The 18,775-nt window shown below is 46.3% G+C and overlaps 1 protein-coding gene across 7 annotated transcripts; it reads right to left on the bottom strand.

The window, feature by feature from the left end:
• Nucleotides 1-906: 906 nt before the first annotated feature.
• LOC308200002 (uncharacterized protein) lies at nt 907-10,111 on the bottom strand. 7 transcript variants are annotated; one of them, XM_080605002.1, is made up of 5 exons: nt 9,784-10,111; nt 6,256-6,490; nt 4,977-5,063; nt 3,500-3,607; nt 907-2,935 (listed from the first exon to the last, which is right to left on the bottom strand). In XM_080605002.1, exons 1-5 carry the CDS (start codon nt 9,877-9,879, stop codon nt 2,931-2,933), a joined length of 531 nt encoding a protein of 176 aa, XP_080461128.1. In that variant the 5' UTR covers nt 9,880-10,111; the 3' UTR covers nt 907-2,930. The 7 variants fall into 7 exon arrangements, with proteins under 7 accessions (XP_080461128.1, XP_080461130.1, XP_080461133.1 ...); XM_080605004.1 differs by having other exon boundaries at nt 3,500-3,601; XM_080605007.1 differs by lacking the exon at nt 3,500-3,607.
• Between the last annotated feature and the right edge of the window lie 8,664 nt (nt 10,112-18,775).

The raw sequence follows: 18,775 nt of genomic DNA, 5'->3' as shown, positions 1-18,775 counted from the left end.
AGAAGGCGCCCGCCATCGTGTCCCTGTGAGGAGAAGGGACCTGCCGCGGGGTCCCTGTGAGGGGACGCGTTCGCCATGGTGTCCCTGTGAGGGGACGTGCCCGCCATGGGGGTCTCTGTGAGGAGAAGGCGCCCGCCATCGTGTCCCTGTGAGGAAAAGGGACCTGCCGCGGGGTCCCTGTCAGGGGACGAGCCCGCCATGGGGATCTCTGTGTGGAGAAGGCGCCCGCCGCGGTGTCCCCGTGAGGGGCCGCTCCCGCCGCGGTGTCCCCGTGAGGGGCCGCTCCCGCCGCGCCGCTCGCTGCGGGATGGCGCCCGCCCCGCTGCCCCGTGAGGAGCCGGCGCCCGCCGCCGTTCCCCCGCGCCCAGCCCCGTGAGGGGACCCCGGCTCGGCTCGGCACGGGAAGGAGCGATCCCGGCGGAGAAGGGCTCCCTCCATCCCTCGGGCCGGGCTCTCGGCGGGGGCTGCCAGCGGGCGGGGAGAGACCCGGCCGCGGGAGCAGCGGGCAGACAGCTCGGGCGTCTGTCTGCTGCCGGCGGGCGGGCGGGATAGATTATACGCTGGGTAAAAAAACCAGCTTTATTCAAACAAAACTAAGATCCTGCTAATTATAAAGTCAATAAAACTAACGGTGGTGTCGATTGATCCGTGAATAAAGAAGTTAATTAATATGTGCGCGAGTTGCTAATATCGCAGCCCGGTCACCGTGGCCCCGCCGCCGGCACCTGAAGCACAGCCTCGGGTGCTCCCGGGCTGTCCCGAATAAATTCACCACATGGTCCCTGCCTGAAACACAACTGGGTTAAATACGGCTGCCGAGGGGTCCTGTGCAGGTTGTGGGTGTGCGTAACGCTAACCGTGATGGATACGTACAATGTGGATTTCCAATCTTTACAATATGCTCAGATATTGGCGTGTCTGTCCTCAAGATGATTGTAATAAAAAACATGAAAAATGTACTTTCATCATAACAGAGAAAGATGATTGGACGGTATAAGAGAACTGTGTATTTTTTAGCACAGCTGTGATTAAAATAAAATACTCTTAACAGGATATTTTTGGACAGGAATACTGACATTCCTGGTTTCCTTGGGCTGGAATACCTAATAAGTCTATAGGCCTACAGAAGTTGGCCAGAACTCTCCTGTTTCTATTTTATTTCTCAGAGTGTCTGAACTTATATAAAAAAAAATGTAGGTTTCATGAAATTTAATTATGGATATTTCATGGGCCAGCCAATGCATATACAATATATGCTTTCTGTAGATAAAATTTTAGCATGGGATTTATGTGGAGATGTACTGGCATGAGAAGGGGATTTAGAGAAGAGATCAAATAAATCATGTAGGAAGGAGTAAACACCTGTTTCTGTCCTCCTAGAGCCCATCGCGTGTTCACAGCATGAACGTATGCGGATTCTTACCCAGTGAAGTAGCAGTTTCCACATTTTGCTCGCTCCCCGCAGTAACACACAGTTAGGTGAGCACCGCGATGGCAGCCAGATGTCTCACACAAAACTCAGAGCCCACCGCGCTAACTCCTATCACAGCCCTCAGCTCTCGATACAGGAACGCTTACAAGAAGAAAAGAAGACAGAAAAATGCTCTTTTCCAGGGCGAACAGTACTGTTTTTAAAAAGCACATAAAGCTGTGCTAAATACTGTGTATGAAATTCTTCTGTCTAATCTTGTTCATCAGCAGCTCGGCTTTGCTGCAGGCAGAGCTGGTAACCGGCACACTTAAACTTGCCCTTCGGAAAAGCAGCAGCAGAGCTATCGAGCATACGTGGGTCCGGCCGAGGGCTCGCAGCAGCGCAGCCGTGCGAGTACGGCAGTCCTGCGAGCAAGCTGCAGCTGAATGCTCAAGGAATAAATAATGTGTTTTGTGTAGCGGCATACACTGTGCTAACTCCTGCCCAGTAAATACTGATACTTGTCCAACTTTGTGGCTGTTCCCCTTTTGTTTGCTCTTTAATTCTCTATTTCTCGCAGTTTCTGAGCCTCTTCATCCTAGCTGCAAAGTAACAACAGGTGAAAGTGCACCTTAAAGGTCATCTATTCTGTATATTAAAAAAACCACAACAGATCTGTTTCACTTCTGCATTTTTGGGTTGTGCGACAAAGTCCTGAAAGGAACTGGAAAAATTGAGCTCTTTTTCAGCCTTTCCTATACTTAAGCTGCAACTGCCCCTGGTTTTGAGAGAGGATCTGATAAGCGTTTTCAGAAACGTGGGTTGTCACTGCTCAGGACTTCAATGAGTGGCCAGCTCTTCTCTCCAGATGCTCTTTGGGCAATTAAGTTGGTGTGAATGAAGAAAATTCTGAGAATTTTCTACACCATGAACCTTACTAGTCTGGTTGCACAGCATACAGGGTTTTAGCTCTTAGATGCATTTACACTCTTTTGCCAGTCCTTACTCACTTTGCTGACCGGACAAAAGCTAAATTACTGATGGAAAAACGAGCAGAGCCCTTGCTGCCCATCGTCTTTTTATGTTATAGCAGCATGCCTTCTTTTGTCAAAGAGAAGCAGCCAGTCCCCATCTGGAGGCTGATTTTTGCTTTTGGCTGCCAGGTGCAGGCGAAGGCTCCTGAAGCACCGCTTCACCTGGCCCGTGCTGCCGGGGATGAAGGCTGCAGCACTCTGACTGCCGTGCTCGTGAGGTGGCACCCATGCTTTGCACCGACACGCGGCTCTTCCTTTGTGATGCAGGAGGCAGCCTCTTTCCAGCAATAGTGTTTTAAACTCATACGAGAAACTAAACTTTACTTAGAGGGGAGGGAAGGCAGAAGAACGAGGAAGGAAAAGCTGCTGCTTTGCTCCAGTAACTAGTGCTGTATAACCTGCCTTCTTCGGTGGTCTCAGTAAGGAGATAATCTGGATGGGTGCTGCTGTCCTTTTTTCTGTCGCCCTGGCCACAAGTTGCTTGCTCATTCTGCAAGATAATGGAGAAAAATATGTACCCAAATGAGATCTGCAGCACATTTTGCAAGACTTTACTTAACCCTTCTGTGTTAAACTTTTAAATACTGCACCTCTGAAATATGTTTGAGAAAACATTTTCCTTCACACACGCACAAAAAACTTTTATAGCTTTTGCACATGAGATGTGCTGTTCATTAAATATTCTTGGGACACTAGCTGTCTCCTTTTACATGGGTAAAAATCATCCAGGGAATAACACCAGTTCCAAATTCTGCAACTGGGTGGTACAAAATGCATTCATTTGCAAAATACAAGGAAATTTGAAGTTAGCAGCAACCAAAGCCATCCTGAAAGCACCAAGGGTACAGATCCACACTGGTAAAATAGTCCCAGGATAGTCTAATCTTTCGTGAACATCTTCCTTGAGTTAATTAAGAGAAGAAGGAAGACAGTTTTGATAACACATTAAGAAAACCCAGCTGCACCCCAGCTCAGGCTGGCACTCGCTGTGTTGCAGGTTAAGCCCCACGTCAGTGCTCCCCGCTCAGCTTTCCCACCATGACCCACCATGTACCTGGCAGGTACAACCCATGCAGCTGGGTGACCACGGGCTCCGCCATCAGGCGCCTGCTCTTTCTCCCTGGTGTTTTGCTCTCTGAAAATGTCCCCCTTGATTCTGCACCTCCGGACAAGGCAGCAAGAAGACACAAGCTAGTCAACCATTGCTTCCCTCTGACAAAGCGCCCAGCGTTTGCTGACGTCCCGCCTTCATGATTTGGATGCACACTTCAGTAGCATCCACCACACCTCTACTATCGCTCAAGCTCTCTGGGTTTGCATCAAGTGATCTCGTGTTGCTGGGAACTGCTAAATGCTGGCAGTTTTGCTGGGGAACTCAGCGGCTGTGTGGTCGTACCGATTTCACAGCTCCTGCTCTCCAGCAAACCCAAACGTTTGAACTCTCCAGTCACCTGCCTTTGACCTGCGCCTTGGTGCTGCAGTCGCACGCTCCAGCAAGACGTCAACATGTCCTGTGCACTCTGTAACAGGGGGGGACATTTTGTCACTCATGCTAGTTGGCCACTGCCCTAAGAGGAACGCAGACCCGCTGCATTTTCTTTCCTGGCAGGAGGAGAAGGTCCCACCGCTCACCGATGGTGAGAACCCCAGAAGCAGCCTGTACAAGGTGGCAGAGTTCTCCCACACACGAACTGCTTGTGCTAGAAAGAGGGGGGTCCCTGGAGCTCTGTGGGCAGAGCCGGGGTGTCCCCACGGAGAGCTGAGCTGGGCCCGGGATCGCGCCCACATCACGGCAGCTTGCAGGCAGTCAGTGTTAGCAGCAACGCTCACGGGGCTCCGAGCCGTCCTTTCAGTAAATATTTAAGCAGCGGAAACTTGGCTGGCGCTTACCGAGATCGGTTGTTCTGCTGGAAATTAAGATATTGTCTGTGGCCCATTAGCAAATAGCTGCGAATGCTCGGAACATCTTTTACGCCATTCCTTTACTTAACGTGTATACATTATTTATTATGCAGGTTCTCTTTTAAGAAATATTTAGGTTTGGAAGTGTTTTGACATGTGGTAATCTTTAAGAAGAAGGTAAACACACTCTTTTTTTTAAAGAAAATGTAAATAAAGTATTCCCCAAAATATCTCTCCGAGGTTAAATGCAGGACAATGGAAACCACATGGAAATGCCACTGCTGGCCCCGCGCGCTTCCACCCGCCTGGGTGACCGCAGCAGAAATCCTGCTCGGCTGAGGACCACGGGGCAGAACCGGCAGGAAAAAGAAAACAACGGGCTAACGAATTACCTGGCTTTGATACGTTTTAGATCTCTGGTTTAGAATATTATAATTAGTTGAGCAGCCGGTAATTAAAGTGAATAGCATTGCTGTAGCTTTTGTCCTTACCGTGGGAAGGAACACAGACTAATTTGTGTGGTTTCTGGCAATTTGGGGGCGATTTTTCTCCCTGCTCAGTACCTGCGGGCGGGCTCTGGGTCCTTCTGCTGCGGATCTGGTGGCACGCGGAGCGGGCCGGGCTCTTACCTGGCGCAGGCGGTGGTGGCGCTGCCTTGCGCTCGCTGCCCGGGGACATTCCTGACCCTCGGTGGGTTTTATCCTTGTTTCGCAGAGCTGACAAGCAGCGCCATAATATGAAGCAGACGAACATTTTTACATATGTAATCAGCTTAATTACAGAAATAGTTTACAATATTTTCCTACCTAGGCAGAGCATTTTGTATGAATTTCAGAAGTAATTTAGCCATAGTAATATTTCTAAAGGAAAGATAAACATTTGCAATTCATAAGTTTTATACTCAGATGCAATTAGTTTAGATTAATTTCTAATGGGCTCATTTTGCTTGTAATCAAGGACTTATTTTCCAGGGCCGGGGAAGTGACTGAATTTTCTCTCAGAGCTTTCTTTCATAACATCTGTACTGAGACTTCTCGGTTAAACAATGGAAAGGCAGAATTTACAGAGTGTCAGTTCCCTGCTCTGCTCATGGAAAAAGATGAATTAAGCCTTCTGTTAGAAATGGAACATATATACTTCAAAACAATTGTTATTAGCCATGATACATCCAGGGTCAGGCTAACTTATGGATGATGTATTCCCAGGAGTAATTCATCTTTATGGCTATTTAAAGTGTGAATGCATTTAAAAACTTTCAAGCTTTTGCATCAGTTTAATGCACGTCCCACTTAGTTTTCAGAAAAAAAATGAAAAATTAACATTCACCAGGGGTTGTATTTGTTTTTTTTTAACTATTTCCTGTGCGCTCATTGTTCGTTACCACAGAGGAACATGTGGTGGTTCAGCATACCTCAAGTGCTGTCAATAAGGAAATGGTAAATTTGGTCTTGTCTAATTTCAGAAGACTTGAAGCAATAGCTTGCAGATACACGGATTAACGTTAGGGGCTCAGGCATGCGAAGATAATGACTAGAGCAGAAAGAAGAATTTTAGTTTTGCCTTTGGTAATCATAAACGCCACATGTTTTAAAAAAGTTTCCCCTTTCATATTTTAACAGATATAGAATTGGGATAGCCATAATTTAAATAAGGAATTGGATTTACCTAAACTTAAAGAAAACATAAAGAAACTCTTAAAGCAGTCCTCGACCCGCACCGGGTTCCCCTGGGCTGGGCTCTCTCGTGCCCGTGGGGCACCCAGGGGTCCTGGTGTCAGCAGAGCCACCTCGGGCTGGGGAAGCAGCCTTTAGTTTTAAGCAGCTAACTTCTCCACGCACTGCTTAGTTCCCCAAAGTTCTCATTAAAGCTAAGGAAAACTTTAAAAAAGAATAAAATCACACTTAATACCTCCAGGTTGCTGGGCATCACTGTGCTGGGGCTTAGCCAGGAAGGCCAAGGTGCGTTCTGCAGCCAGGGTCAGCCCCCGGCGTGGCACCAAGCCCACGGAGCTACGGCTCTGCCCTCTGCACGGGGAGCTGTCCCCGTGCAGACACGGCCCTCTGAAGCATCGTTTTTGCAGCTTCACGTCTCCTCTGGAGGAAGATGGAAGGAAGGGCATGAGCCAGGCTGTCCAGAAGAGGTGCTGCGAAATGGAAGAGGAAAATTTCGGGTTTGCACTCAGAAGAAATGCATTCCCTGCAAACCGCGTTTTTCCTTGATTTCTTCAGTACAGCTATTGAGCAAGCACAACCTTGTTTAGCTTAAAAGATCTAAGAAAATTATAGCCTAGGGCTCTTGGCTGGTGTCTGAGTGTTTCTCTTGTCATTGAAGTCCCGGAGAACAGTTTAAGACCAAATGTCCATCGCAACTCCCTCGCTCAGCACTACAGACAGCTTGCCCTGGGACACCGAGGAAGGCATCAAATGCGGACAGGCTCCGGCGTGGGCTCGCATTAAAAACGCACACAACTATTGAACACGGCTCCAGCCCAGCGGCAGCGAGCTTGTCGCACTGCTTGTTTACAAGCGGCCACAAGTATGACTGTGAAAAGCATCGAGTCTCTGTGAAATTAGACCGGATCAGACGTATAAACAAACTGGAAACACCTCTTTGAAGCAAACTGCAGTTGAACCCCGAATTACAACTTTCTGGATATAGCTGAAATAATTAATCCTATAAAGCAATCTCCTTATCTGTGTGTGCAGGGACAGGGCAGGCACCCGGCCGCTGCTCGGGGCCGCGTGTATGCGACACGTGGCAGGGAAGCGGAGCCTGAAGAAGCAGAAGAGCGAGGAGAAAAGGCAAAATGCCCGGAGAGGAAGGCAGATGCGGCGAGAAGCATGGCCTGGTCATGGTGACTGCCGAGGGGAGCAGGAACTGTGAACAAAACGGAAGGGCTTTCTGCCCAGCGGGCTGTGCTTGGTGAAACTGCACTCGGTGCACTGGGTGTAAACAAGCAGCGGTGTGTTCATGGAAGGCTTTACCCGCTCATCAATTTGTTTTCCCAAATTAAACAACCCAAAAGAGCCTGGGCAGTAAGTAGCTATGGCACACAGGCTAGCAGTGCTCCCCCTCGGGCCAGATCTGCTCTCACAACAGCGTGAATTCAGAAGGCAAAGAGTGGGAGGGGATATCCACAGTTTGGCCCTTGAAGCGTCATTATCTCGTGCACATTTGTGTCCCAACAGAAAGACCGGCATCACGGAGTATACCCAGGAAATTAAATTTTCGTATACCCATTAATCCATCATCCATTAATGGCCACTGTCTCCACAATCAGTGGCAGGGAAGCCAAAACGCCTTCAGGGCTGCTGGAGGCTCCCCGTGCTGGCGGAGGCAGGGGAGCACCCCCTGGGCGAGGCACGGGACGGCCGGGCTCCTCGCTCAACGGGCTTCTGCCCTCCTGGGAACGCGGCCACTGCTGCGTGCAGGGCAGCTCCCGGTGGGGTTGTGGTGCCTCACCCTGCTGGAAGGGCACGCGCGGGAACAAGAAGCAAGGCAGAGGATGAAAAGGCTGGCACTTGTGACTTACCTTTCCCCCCATCTAAGTTTTGCTTAATATTTTTTGCAAGCTGTGTGAATAGCCAGTCTTATCTTGGCTGTGAAAAAACTGCTAATCGTTGAATACAAGCAATGCAAAACAATATTTTTTTTTATAACTGTCTTTCCTCATTTCACATACAGTTGTGTTTCAAGGGGCTGTGACTGAACGGGAAGTCTAATGAGCAGTACCCTCTGCTGCTGAGATCAGCTGGCATAAATGTAACTTCACAAAGTAGGAGCTTTTTTTTTTTCCCAAGATCCATTTTAAAGAAAGTTTAAATCTAGAAAATGAGTTATTTCTAAGTTCTCGGAATCTGGTGCCCAAAACAAAGAGTTGTTTTAACATCTCCTGGTACAGAACAACATAAGCAGTCCTTCGTACAGCCAGCAGCCGAATCCCAGTGAAACTCGCCCCGGCCACATCCAGAACCCTGCACCCCTTTCCCCACCCGTCACCCTGCAGCAAGCGAGCACCGGGCTCGCGAGCACACCAACGCCAGCGCCCACCGCGCACGTAACCCTGCAGCACTGCAACGTGTGCGCGGGAGGACTGCGGGATCAGGCCACGTCCCCCAGCTGAATCGAAACTCTCCCTCGTTCGTAAGACACCCCCCGCTTGACAGATTTGATGTAACGTTAACAGTATTTAATAAAGTATCTCTAGATTGAAAAATACTGGTTCAATATCGCAGAGAGGAAAGGCTGACTAATCTGATTACATTTCTATGATCACTTTTATAAGCATTTTTATAGGATTTATTGTTGGGACTCAAACAAATTGGGCTGTCAGAAAAAACAACAGCCACAACACCTTCTTACGGAGGGCTACTACGTGGCTGATTTTAGCTGATATTGTTTTCGTGCTCCAATGAGAACAGAGCAAATTACTGACAATCTTTGTGTAATATTGGGTTGATCTTTAAAACATGTACTTCAGCGGGTGTTTGTCTTTTCTCGTGTCTGCTGTCTGCGAAGGCTTTAGTAAACACGGATATCTGTGGGAATACTGACCACAACAGCATATTTTATTTGTTGAAAATCAGTTTCGTATTGTAATAAAGTATATTTGCTGTGGCAGCCTGTTTTTTTCCTGAGACTGATTTATACCTGTCCAGACAGCCAAAGAAAAATGTCTTAAGACTTAAATGCAAAATTCTATTATCCTAAGTATTGTCTCCCAAATTCGTATAGTGAACTGTCTTTGAATTTCTAGATTAAAACTGAACCCTGATTAATTTAAAGTAACAAAGAAACAACAGGAAAGCCTTGTGCTGTGCTACTACCCGGCAAACAGAGAGGGAATGGCCCGGCGTGGCCAAGGGCCCACAGCCAGCCGAGGAGGTGGGGTGGGCTGGAGCCACGCAGGGTCCCCTGGCAGGCCTGATAGGGCGAGAAGGGAAGGCTCCAGTGAGAACATCGTGGAAACCTTCTTCCTAAGTAGTCTTCTTGAAGATATTTCTACAAGACTATAATCAGGCGCTCAGCTGGCCTCCGCTGCCAGGCTCTGTGATGAGCAGCGGATCTACCAAACACAACAGCGGGAGGTGGACACGGGGGCATTTACGGATGGACACAAGGATGGGAAGGAGACAGAGGCAGGGGGAAACTGAAGGAACAAATGAAAAGCAAGAAATGACTAAGTTTGGAAACATTCCTTTATATATATATTCTTTGGCAGACCGTTAACTTTCTGAAGATACTTTCTTCTTATATCTGTCTGACCAAGACCCATTTCTCAGCTATTGCCGATTTTTCCCACTGAGATAGCGCTATTTATACCAGATTTTGGTTGAGCTTGTAGCTGGCAGCTTAGCAAGCTGGACTCAGACCACACTGACCAGTCATGGGTGCAGCTCGGTTGCTGCCAGTTCAACCCTTCCAGCCACGACTCACCCAGAAGCAGCAGAGGACCTGTGCATCGCGCCCAGCCTCCCGTCTCCAGCGCCGCCCAGACCTCAGCGCTTCTCCCTTCTGCTCTTCCAGCCCCATGGCCGTGTCACAGCTGGCAGGAGGGAGCTCTTCCCATGCCCCAGCCTGCTGAGGATTCTCTTCAGGTGCAGTTCAGGTGAATTGTCCCTGCAGCACAGAGCTTGTCCACGTGCTCTCCCCTGCTGCACATCCCCAGAGGAGCCTCCAACCCCAGTGATGAGCCCCAAATGCGCCCAGGAAGCGCACCCAGCAGTCTCTCTCCCCCCATCTGCCACCATGCCTCACCTTCCTGGGATTTAAATACATCCCCTGCCCCTCCCTGTCTCTCTGAGTGATTTCAGGTGTGGGAACCATTTCGGAGTGCCCATGGGGAGAGGTTCCTGCACCCAACGATCACCGCAGCGCAGCAGCAGGGCTCTGCTCCTTCCCTAAGCAAGGGGTCACACATGCAAGAAAAGCAACAAGGGTCAATTATACACTAAAACCAGGGAAACATTACAAGTATGAGCCTGGACACAGCCTATATTAACTGCCAACATTTGGCACCCATGTTTTGTTTTTTTTTTCCTTTTTTTTTTTTCCTTTATCTTATTTGTAATGAAGGCGATATGGGAAAAACAAGTGGTGGAAAAGAGTGATTCATGCAGGACGCCTTCTTTAAAAAAAGGGTGTTCACAACCTGTTTATTTATTTTTTTCTTGTTTTTTTTTTCTATTTTTTTTAGTATAATCCAGTCTCTTCTAATTATTTTAGATACGACCAGACACTTTTTTTTTTTTTTTCTGATTTAGAATGGATTTTAAACAGTTATAAATATAGTTTTCTCTTAGGAAACTTAATGAGTCCCTAAAGCGGCTCCAGATGCCAGACAAGTACATATGCAACGTTCCTACTGGAGGAATAACTTTTGATATTTAATCAAAAGAAACAAGTTTAACAAACAACACACTAATATATGAAAAGATAACAGTGAGGGGAAAAAAAAAAAGGGGACTATAAAATCTAGATAAAACTTTTCCAAAGTGCAAAGAGGGTTTTACGAACTAACCACCAGTAAGACTCAAAAATTGAACCCGAAGAAGTAAGAAATGAAATATTTGAGAAGACAGAAATGGAGGGAGGAGGAAATAGAAAAGAAGAAAAAGAGGTAGCAGACAAATGGGAACTTAAAATGTGAAGAAGAAAAGAAGAAAATCAAAAGAAATATCAAAAAAGGATACTTTAGACAAGACAAGAATAATAAATTGGGTTGTATGAGAAAAAGTGCCAGAAATCCCACGAGTTCCAATACTCTAAAGAAAACAAAACCTTGAAAATACACAGGAGAAAAGAGAAAATATGAAAAACCTCATTTTGTATTAATTGTGTTCCCCTTCAAATGACACGTTTCTGTGCTGGAAAAAACAACAACTGTAATTAGATTATTGTTTACAGCGGGTTATTACTCAACTGTTTCCTATTTAGACTGTCTCTATTTGATCTAATTCTGTCAAACCTTACAGTGAAGCTGCTGAGTTGTTACCTGAAAATAAAGACTTAATCGTGTGAATGTATTTGGAACAAAAATTCTCATTATAACACCATTTTTCCTAAAGGCCTTGTGCGATAGAAGTGTGATTAAGCAAGACTCAGGCTGCAGCTCTACAGCCTATAGCCAATAATAATATATTGACTTTTACGTGGTGAGGGTTTCTTGACCTTGAGTAGCTTGGGCATTGTTGTAGTAATCACCAGGAATTTCATGTTCAGTGCAGTGCCAAGAGATACAAACAATAAAAGTGATTAAATACAGTCCGCATATCAATACACAAAAATAAAGTCGGATTCATTATATAGGTTGTCGATAATTTGCTGACCTCACAGAAGAGCAAATTCCTGCCCTTTTGCAGCAAGGAACACCGAGGAATTATCATGAAAAACAGAAGAGAGATTAGCTAGACCTAAAGAACTGCAAGAATACACCAAACAAGCAAGTGGAAAATGTTGCGTGTAGACATTGTTAGAGAAGAGAATTATTTTATTATCATGTATTTTAAACAACTGGGTTACCACATTTTTCATGCTATGGCACTGTTGGATTAGACGCCAAAATCTGATTTTAACTTTCTTTTAAATGTTCTTCCGTTCCTTTCACTCCAGGGTTTCGGGCTGTGCAAAACTGCCATTTGTTTTACCACGTTCTTGGCTTCCAGTGTTTCTTCTAACTGCTCTGCAATTATAATAGATCACTAATAGACCGTACCATTGATAAACTTCCTTGTTAAGAAGAACCTAGAACAAAAAATGATACTGGTTCTTTAAAAGTTTATCCCTATGGCACCATCATGTAAGCATACATATGGGACAGTAAAAATGGAAGACGACACATTAAATGACATTATTATAAAATGCAATACTCTTGGAATGATCCCTTATTAAATTAGGCTCTATGATCTGAGATGAATTTCCCCGATCCCTAATCCATCACTAGAGAAATATTAAAAGATAGGTCTCAACTGGTATTAGAATCGCACTCAGTCTCTACTTTCATTATTTTGAATTAGGGTGCTACTGGGGGGAAGCCTCTTAATGAGAATTAGAGTGATTCACTGGCCTTCTTTTGGATTTTGACAAGTAAAATATTAACTCTTCAGTCACAGCTGTCGGAATTAAAATACTTGGCAGCCACAGATGCACAAATTAAATTGGCCTTTATGTTTCCATATTGCTGACCTCCTTAGAGGCAAAAACATCAAACCCAACAATAACAGAAAACCCACAGTATGTCATTTCTTGGAAGAAAATATATTTATTGAAGTTTTGATATTTGTTTCAGTTTTAAACACATAATTGAACAAATACAGAACAGTTTTACAAAAGGCTATTATTTTAATTTTGCATTCTGTAAAACTTCAGCTACAAATCAGTTACTCCAAACCATTAATCAGGCAATAAAATAATAAATGAAGTTATTTCAGGGATTTCTTAACTGTTCAAACCAACATAAATCAGATTTACGTGCGGTGCATCAGTGAAAACATCTTAATGGCTTTGACTGGCATTTTTTAGGGTTGTTTTTCTGAAAATAATAGATTCTCCTTCTTAGAAACGATATATGAAAATGCATAATTATTACAGAAGCACAAGACTTCTTATTAACGGGTCTCCAGTTTCTAACAGCAAAACAGGTTGAAGCTTAACAGCATTAAGAAAGCCTCCTTTCTGATCTTTTCCCCTCCTTTTTAATTTACTGCTTTTGTAATGGCGGTGGAATTTCAATTAGTCTTAATTAAGTGTGTCTCAATTAAGTGTATTTCAATTATAATAAATGTTTCCAAAGCGGAACTTGTAACACGGTCAAAGTCTCATGCAAGGAGCTGATGCAGAAGAGGCGTTTTTTAAGGCTGCCCTAAGACACACGGCCCCGTTGGGCCCAGGCGAGCGCCGGGGCTGCTGCTCCCCTCCTGTCCCCCGGTCACCTCCAGCCCTCGCCCCCTCCGTAACGATCCCTCATCGATCCCAACTTTTGACTGGTCGAGCACGGCTCGGAGCTGGACGTTGATGAATGCGTACTCACCGTTTTACCCTTCGCATCCAATACCGCGATGAACTCCCAAGATCCGTGGCGTGGTTTCATGGGGAGGCCGTGGGTGTTGCGAGCACCCAGGGGTGCTGGGGGCGGCCTCCCCACGATGAATTTTGGCTATGGGCGCACATGATTTTTGGGGGAGGCTCTTTTTGCACCAAGGTGGTTGCAAACCTTAATCTGCACGTATTTTTTTACAATGCTCGCTTTTGTTTTCACATGCTGAACGGAGAGACCGTAACGCTGACATAATGAATATTTTAAATGAGGAAGTAAGGTTTGCTCTCCAATTTCTGTTTTTCCGTCATTTCACTTAGGGATAGACAAAAACACACCCAGAGAGGGGCTGTGGGAAGCCCCTGCTGGATGGAGCTGGAGGTGGCCAGGTGGCCCTGGTGGCCGGGATGGCCTTGGGTGCTGACACCCAGCCCCTCGACACCCCAGGGATGGGTTTTTGGGGTGCACGGCCACCCCCGGCGCATCCCAGATCTGCTCTGTGCAATTTTATCCCTTTCATCACACCACCCCGACTGTGTCATTCACTCGCCGTGTTTGTCGGTCAGCTCTTCCTCTCTCCCTCCTCACCTTCACCGCCCGACTCCCGCCCAGCCCTTCTCCTCGGCGCTGAGCCCCCCGAGCCCCTCGCGGGTGGGACGGGGGCTGCCCCCTGCGCTCCTCCGGTGGCTTCTGGAACCAGCCCCGCCGTGTCGGGGCCGTGGCATTATGCAGGGGGACCGCGGGCGCTGCCGGCTCCGCCTGTGAATTAGTTCTGCACAGAACCACTTAATACATCTCTCCCAGAATTAAATGTGCGCGCAGAGCTGCCATAGGGCAAGCCACCAGGTGGTTTAATTTCTTTTTTAGAAGACATTAGCAGAACTCGATAAAGGGTCAAGTAATTTCATCCAAGTTGCCACTAGTTAGTTAAGAGAAAGCGACAGGACTGCGGACTGACATTGTTACATTTCCGCAAATATATTTTATAAAACGGGAGTTTAAAATTTCATTTTTTTTTGCAGAAAGAGTGATTGCCCGAGGAACGCTTCTTAGCTTTAAAAGATTACCTCGCCGGTAGCTAAATAGGGCGTTTTGATTAATATTTGCTATTTGGCGAGCGGGCTGAGCCCTGAAATGAGATGGTTACTTTTTCGACAGGAGTGACTTCGGTGCGGGGCGCGCGCGGCTCCCCGGGCGGCGGCGCGGGCAGTAATTCCAGCGAATTGTGAGCGGACAGTGAGCCCGCGGGGAGCGCTGGCAATCATGGCGGAAACAATGTTTACATCGATCAGCTGTCACGGTGATTTATGGCTTCATTTTGCTGTAATGGAGAATTAGTGGAAAGATTATCAGGGACTCAACACTTTGGCTTGTTACCCATGTCCAGACGAGCAATTTGTCTCCCTGAAGCAGTGAAATACTTGTGACAGCTCCAACACTTGCCCTAATTCAATCAAGAGAAAATGTTGGAATTAATTTGTTACAAGAAAATTTAAATATGTTCAGCAAACAGTAACCGCAGAGCAGAAGGCTGATTTATTGTGCTCGGCAAGATATCGATCCGCTTCGATCTGGTCCATGTTGAGGTTTTAATGTGTAATAATTTCCAATTTAAAGCTCCTTTTCAAGATCACGGGTTTAAAGAGAGGGCAGGCTAGGTCTCAAGACCTGATTAGGAGCCTGTTGCAATGGCTTTGTCAAAAGCCTGTTTGAATGTAAATTCATAGTTATCTTTTGCACTATCTTTAATATTCTTGACATGGATTTTATTGTGTGTCAAACCTCAGGCCAGCTGCCTGCCACAACCATTAATGAAACATCTTAGGAAATAAATCTCAGTCTTTATACAATATTTTTAAAAACCTGAAACATTAGATGTCAGCGAGGAAGGTTTAACAGCATCCTTTTTTTTTTTTTTCTCTCCACTCAGTAAACCATCAGAGACATAGCAGTTTTACAGCTAGCCTACACAATTAGATTGAATTATCGTGTAAATGCTATTATGCCATAAGCTTAAATTCCAAAGTCTTCATGAATATTTTAGGGAGGTGTACAAATCTGTTATCTTCATTGAGACTGTGACAGGTTATTCCACCATACCTATATAAAATTTTTAAGGTTCTCATTATTAAAATGCTCTTCCTTAATGCCTGTAGGAAACATTTTCTCCATCTCAAGACGGTGGCCAGGCCGTTAGAAACTTGGAAATGAGAACTTGAGGCCGGAGAGAAGCCAGGATACATGCAGTGCCGGCGTGCCTTTGGCCCAGGCTCAGCGCTGCCCCAACCTCCTCGTCCCGCATGCTGCCGGACCGTGGCAAAACGCCATGTCACGAGGTGTGCTCTGTCTGTCCTGTGAACCACATTACGATGATGGATTAAAAGGGAAATCCTGACCTCCAGTACTGGAAAGCTTGTGTAACAGCCTCCCGTGCAGCTCCGGTTGCCAGCTTTCTCTACCATTTTTAGAGCATCGGTGGCTCACATAATTAGAGAGCAATCCTGTTCAACCCAATCAATAAAGAGTCATCACCCACTGTTGGTGACAGTCAAACACAAGTATTTGTTTGCTCATTAGTAGAGCTCAGGTGCTCATTTACTGTAGTTATTGTCAGTTTTGCAGCCTTACCCTTACACCAAACTCTGAGAAATAAGCTCCCTGTATTAAAATGGGGTTTTGGCCAAACTTTTGTTCTGACAGCACCTGGGCTGGCATGGAGTTGAGGCACGGCTCAGCCATCAGCCATCGGCAGGGGCATTTTTCCTGGCCTGAGGTCCAAAGGAAAAGGGATGCACACGATGACATGCTGGGCACGTGCCTTCTCTGAAATGGCCTTGGAGCCGCTTGTGGGGCCATCACTCAGACGTGCCATGCTCCTGCCTTGGCCTCCTGAAAGGAAGGACCAGCCTCTGCAGTTACCTGCCTTGCCCTCTGCCACCACATTTCTCAGCAGACCCTTACCCGGACTCCTCAGCAGGAGAAGACATCATCTTTTGAGCAGGCAAAGGACCACGTTGACATCTCTGTTGGTGTCTTCAATCCAAGGGCTCAGGCTTGCCATCTTGGTAGATGTTCTCCCATCTCATTCTTCTCTGTGATCACGTCTAACATTTCTACTCCTTTCTGAGGCATTCCCTATATATTGTTCCACATGTGTGCACTTACATGCCTTTGGAAAAGCAAATACAACTTTATTAAATTTTTTGCATGAGTTAGATCATAAAAACGGATACTGGACATGTTGTATAAGCTTTATGAAGTGAGATGTCTCTGTATTGTTAAGATGTGCACTGACTGGGGGCTTTAGTATTGAGAATTAGCATTTCTTTGCAAATGCTGTGATGGTATTGTACTCAGACTTCTGTAAATTCATAATTATAATTCAGTTTTTCATTACAAACCATAAATGTAAATATTCCTGTGGTCATTGATGGAATTTAACTTCTGCGGCACGTAATATCTACACATGTGTTTCCTATATTGTCCTTAACCGTATAATAACATGCACGCTACAGCTAGTAAAATATTATTATAAAACTCTCTTTGCTGCAAATCTTGACAAAAAAAAAAAAAAAAACAAAAAAAAACAGAGCTTGCTATCAACATGTGTTCCTGGGAGTTCACGGGAGTCAGCAGGGCTGACGTGACGTGAGGTGTGCAGTGGCAATGCGCCTGCCCCGGCCATCCATCTTCGCCTGGGGCATCCCGCCACAGGCTGCGACGGTTTGCCCCAGATGGGGCTTTGCCAAAATCGGGTTAATTGCAGCTGATTCAGCCAGGGGTCTCCTTGGGCTGGAGGGAGCTTTGGCCTGCAGGTAGAGCAGCGCTGAGCCACCTCCAGGCTCTGCCACCAGGCAGGGACACCCGCGGCAGAGGGGGCTGCGCCGCCTCCCTCACGAGTTTGATGTGAATCGGAGGAGAATCAGGCCTTGGCTTTTAAAACTGAATTCAACTGATATTTCAAACTGAGATAAACTGACATTTAATGTAGTCCTGTGCTCTGTTTTGCTGCTTTTCACTTTTCACAGAGCGATGCTCTACTGCCTTGGAGGTGGCTGCGCTCGCAGGGGTTCCTGGTGCTGGACCATGACCCGTGCTGAGCCAGTGCCCAGCTCTTGCTATTATTTCACCAGCACTTGCAGGCAAAAAAAAACCTTTTTGCTGGTTCCAGTGAGATGTAGGACGTCTGTACCCGTTAATGTGCTGAAACAACAGCGACAAAACAGCTCAAGATAGGAATCAGGCACAAATTCATTGCTCCCAACCCATCAAAAGGAACGCCAGGTTAAACTGCCTTTAAAACAACGATGATGTTGGTGAACAGTGTTAAATGACCGTATTGTAGATTAATAATACCAGCAGAAATATGAAAACCTCGTTTAATTTTCAGGGCCGTGTGTTTTGTTTGTTTTTCTCATTCTCTGCTGGAACAGCCAAGAACTGGTTTGGTTTGCTTCTGTGCCGTGCTGTGCCCAGAGAAAGGCGCATTTTCGGCTCCCATTCACCAGCCGTGGGCTGCCAGTCCCGCTGAGGAATGTTGATTTGTGTTCGAGAAGCCCTATCAGGATTTGGAACTGCTTTCTGCAATTGTCTTTATTGCTCAAATAAAAGTTTAGCGGCTGTTCATTACTGCAAACGTAAATGTTGATAGGAGTTTGAAAGAATGGCATTTCTTTCAAGTCAGACTTGCACAAAGCAAAAAAGCCAAAGAAAAATAGTTTTTAAATAAGTTACCAATTGCAAACTTCATAATGGTGCCAGCTATTAACAATAGACCCGTTGGATTCTCTTTTTCTTCCTTCCCATAACAATCTTTTCTTTCTACAAGGTCATTTTAGGTCTTCAGTTCCAATAATAATTTGCTCCGTGAGCCATTGCAGACAGAGCTGTCTTCAGCCTTTCAGCTCAGAGGGAGAAACCCGATCGTGCTGTGGGATCCTTCCTCCATCTCCGTGGCCCCCGCACGTCTTCATCCCACCCGGGGCGATGTCGCCTGTGGGCTGGGGGGGCCGCGCAGCTCCTCCGGGCTTTGGCCTCATCCTGCCCAAGGCGAGGTCCCAGCCTGGTGGCCGCAGCGCCGGCAGCCCTGGCATGGGCCAAAGGGAGCTTTTGGGGCGAGATCCTGGCCGGGGTTTTCCCTGAAGCTGCCAAGTTGCCGTTTAGCAAGAGTTCCCATTGTTAAACAGATGAATCCAATAACTGCTATTTGTTTTGCAAAACAGGGCTCAGCTCCTTGTTGCTGGATGGTATTTTCATCCACCGACAGCTATTTCAAAATGAGCTGAAAACGCTTAACTTCTGGAATTCCTTTATTTTTAATGTCTTATATAAATCAGCTTTTAATTTCTGTTAGGAAATGTTGTTAGTAAACAGCTCCGTTTGCAGAGATAGCAA

The sequence above is a fragment of the Anser brachyrhynchus genome, assembly GCF_964034855.1.
Source record: "Anser brachyrhynchus genome assembly, chromosome: 9".
Classification (NCBI taxonomy): Eukaryota; Metazoa; Chordata; class Aves; order Anseriformes; family Anatidae; genus Anser; species Anser brachyrhynchus.
Note: the sequence above shows the minus strand (reverse complement) of the source record. Positions and strands in the feature narration are given on the sequence as shown.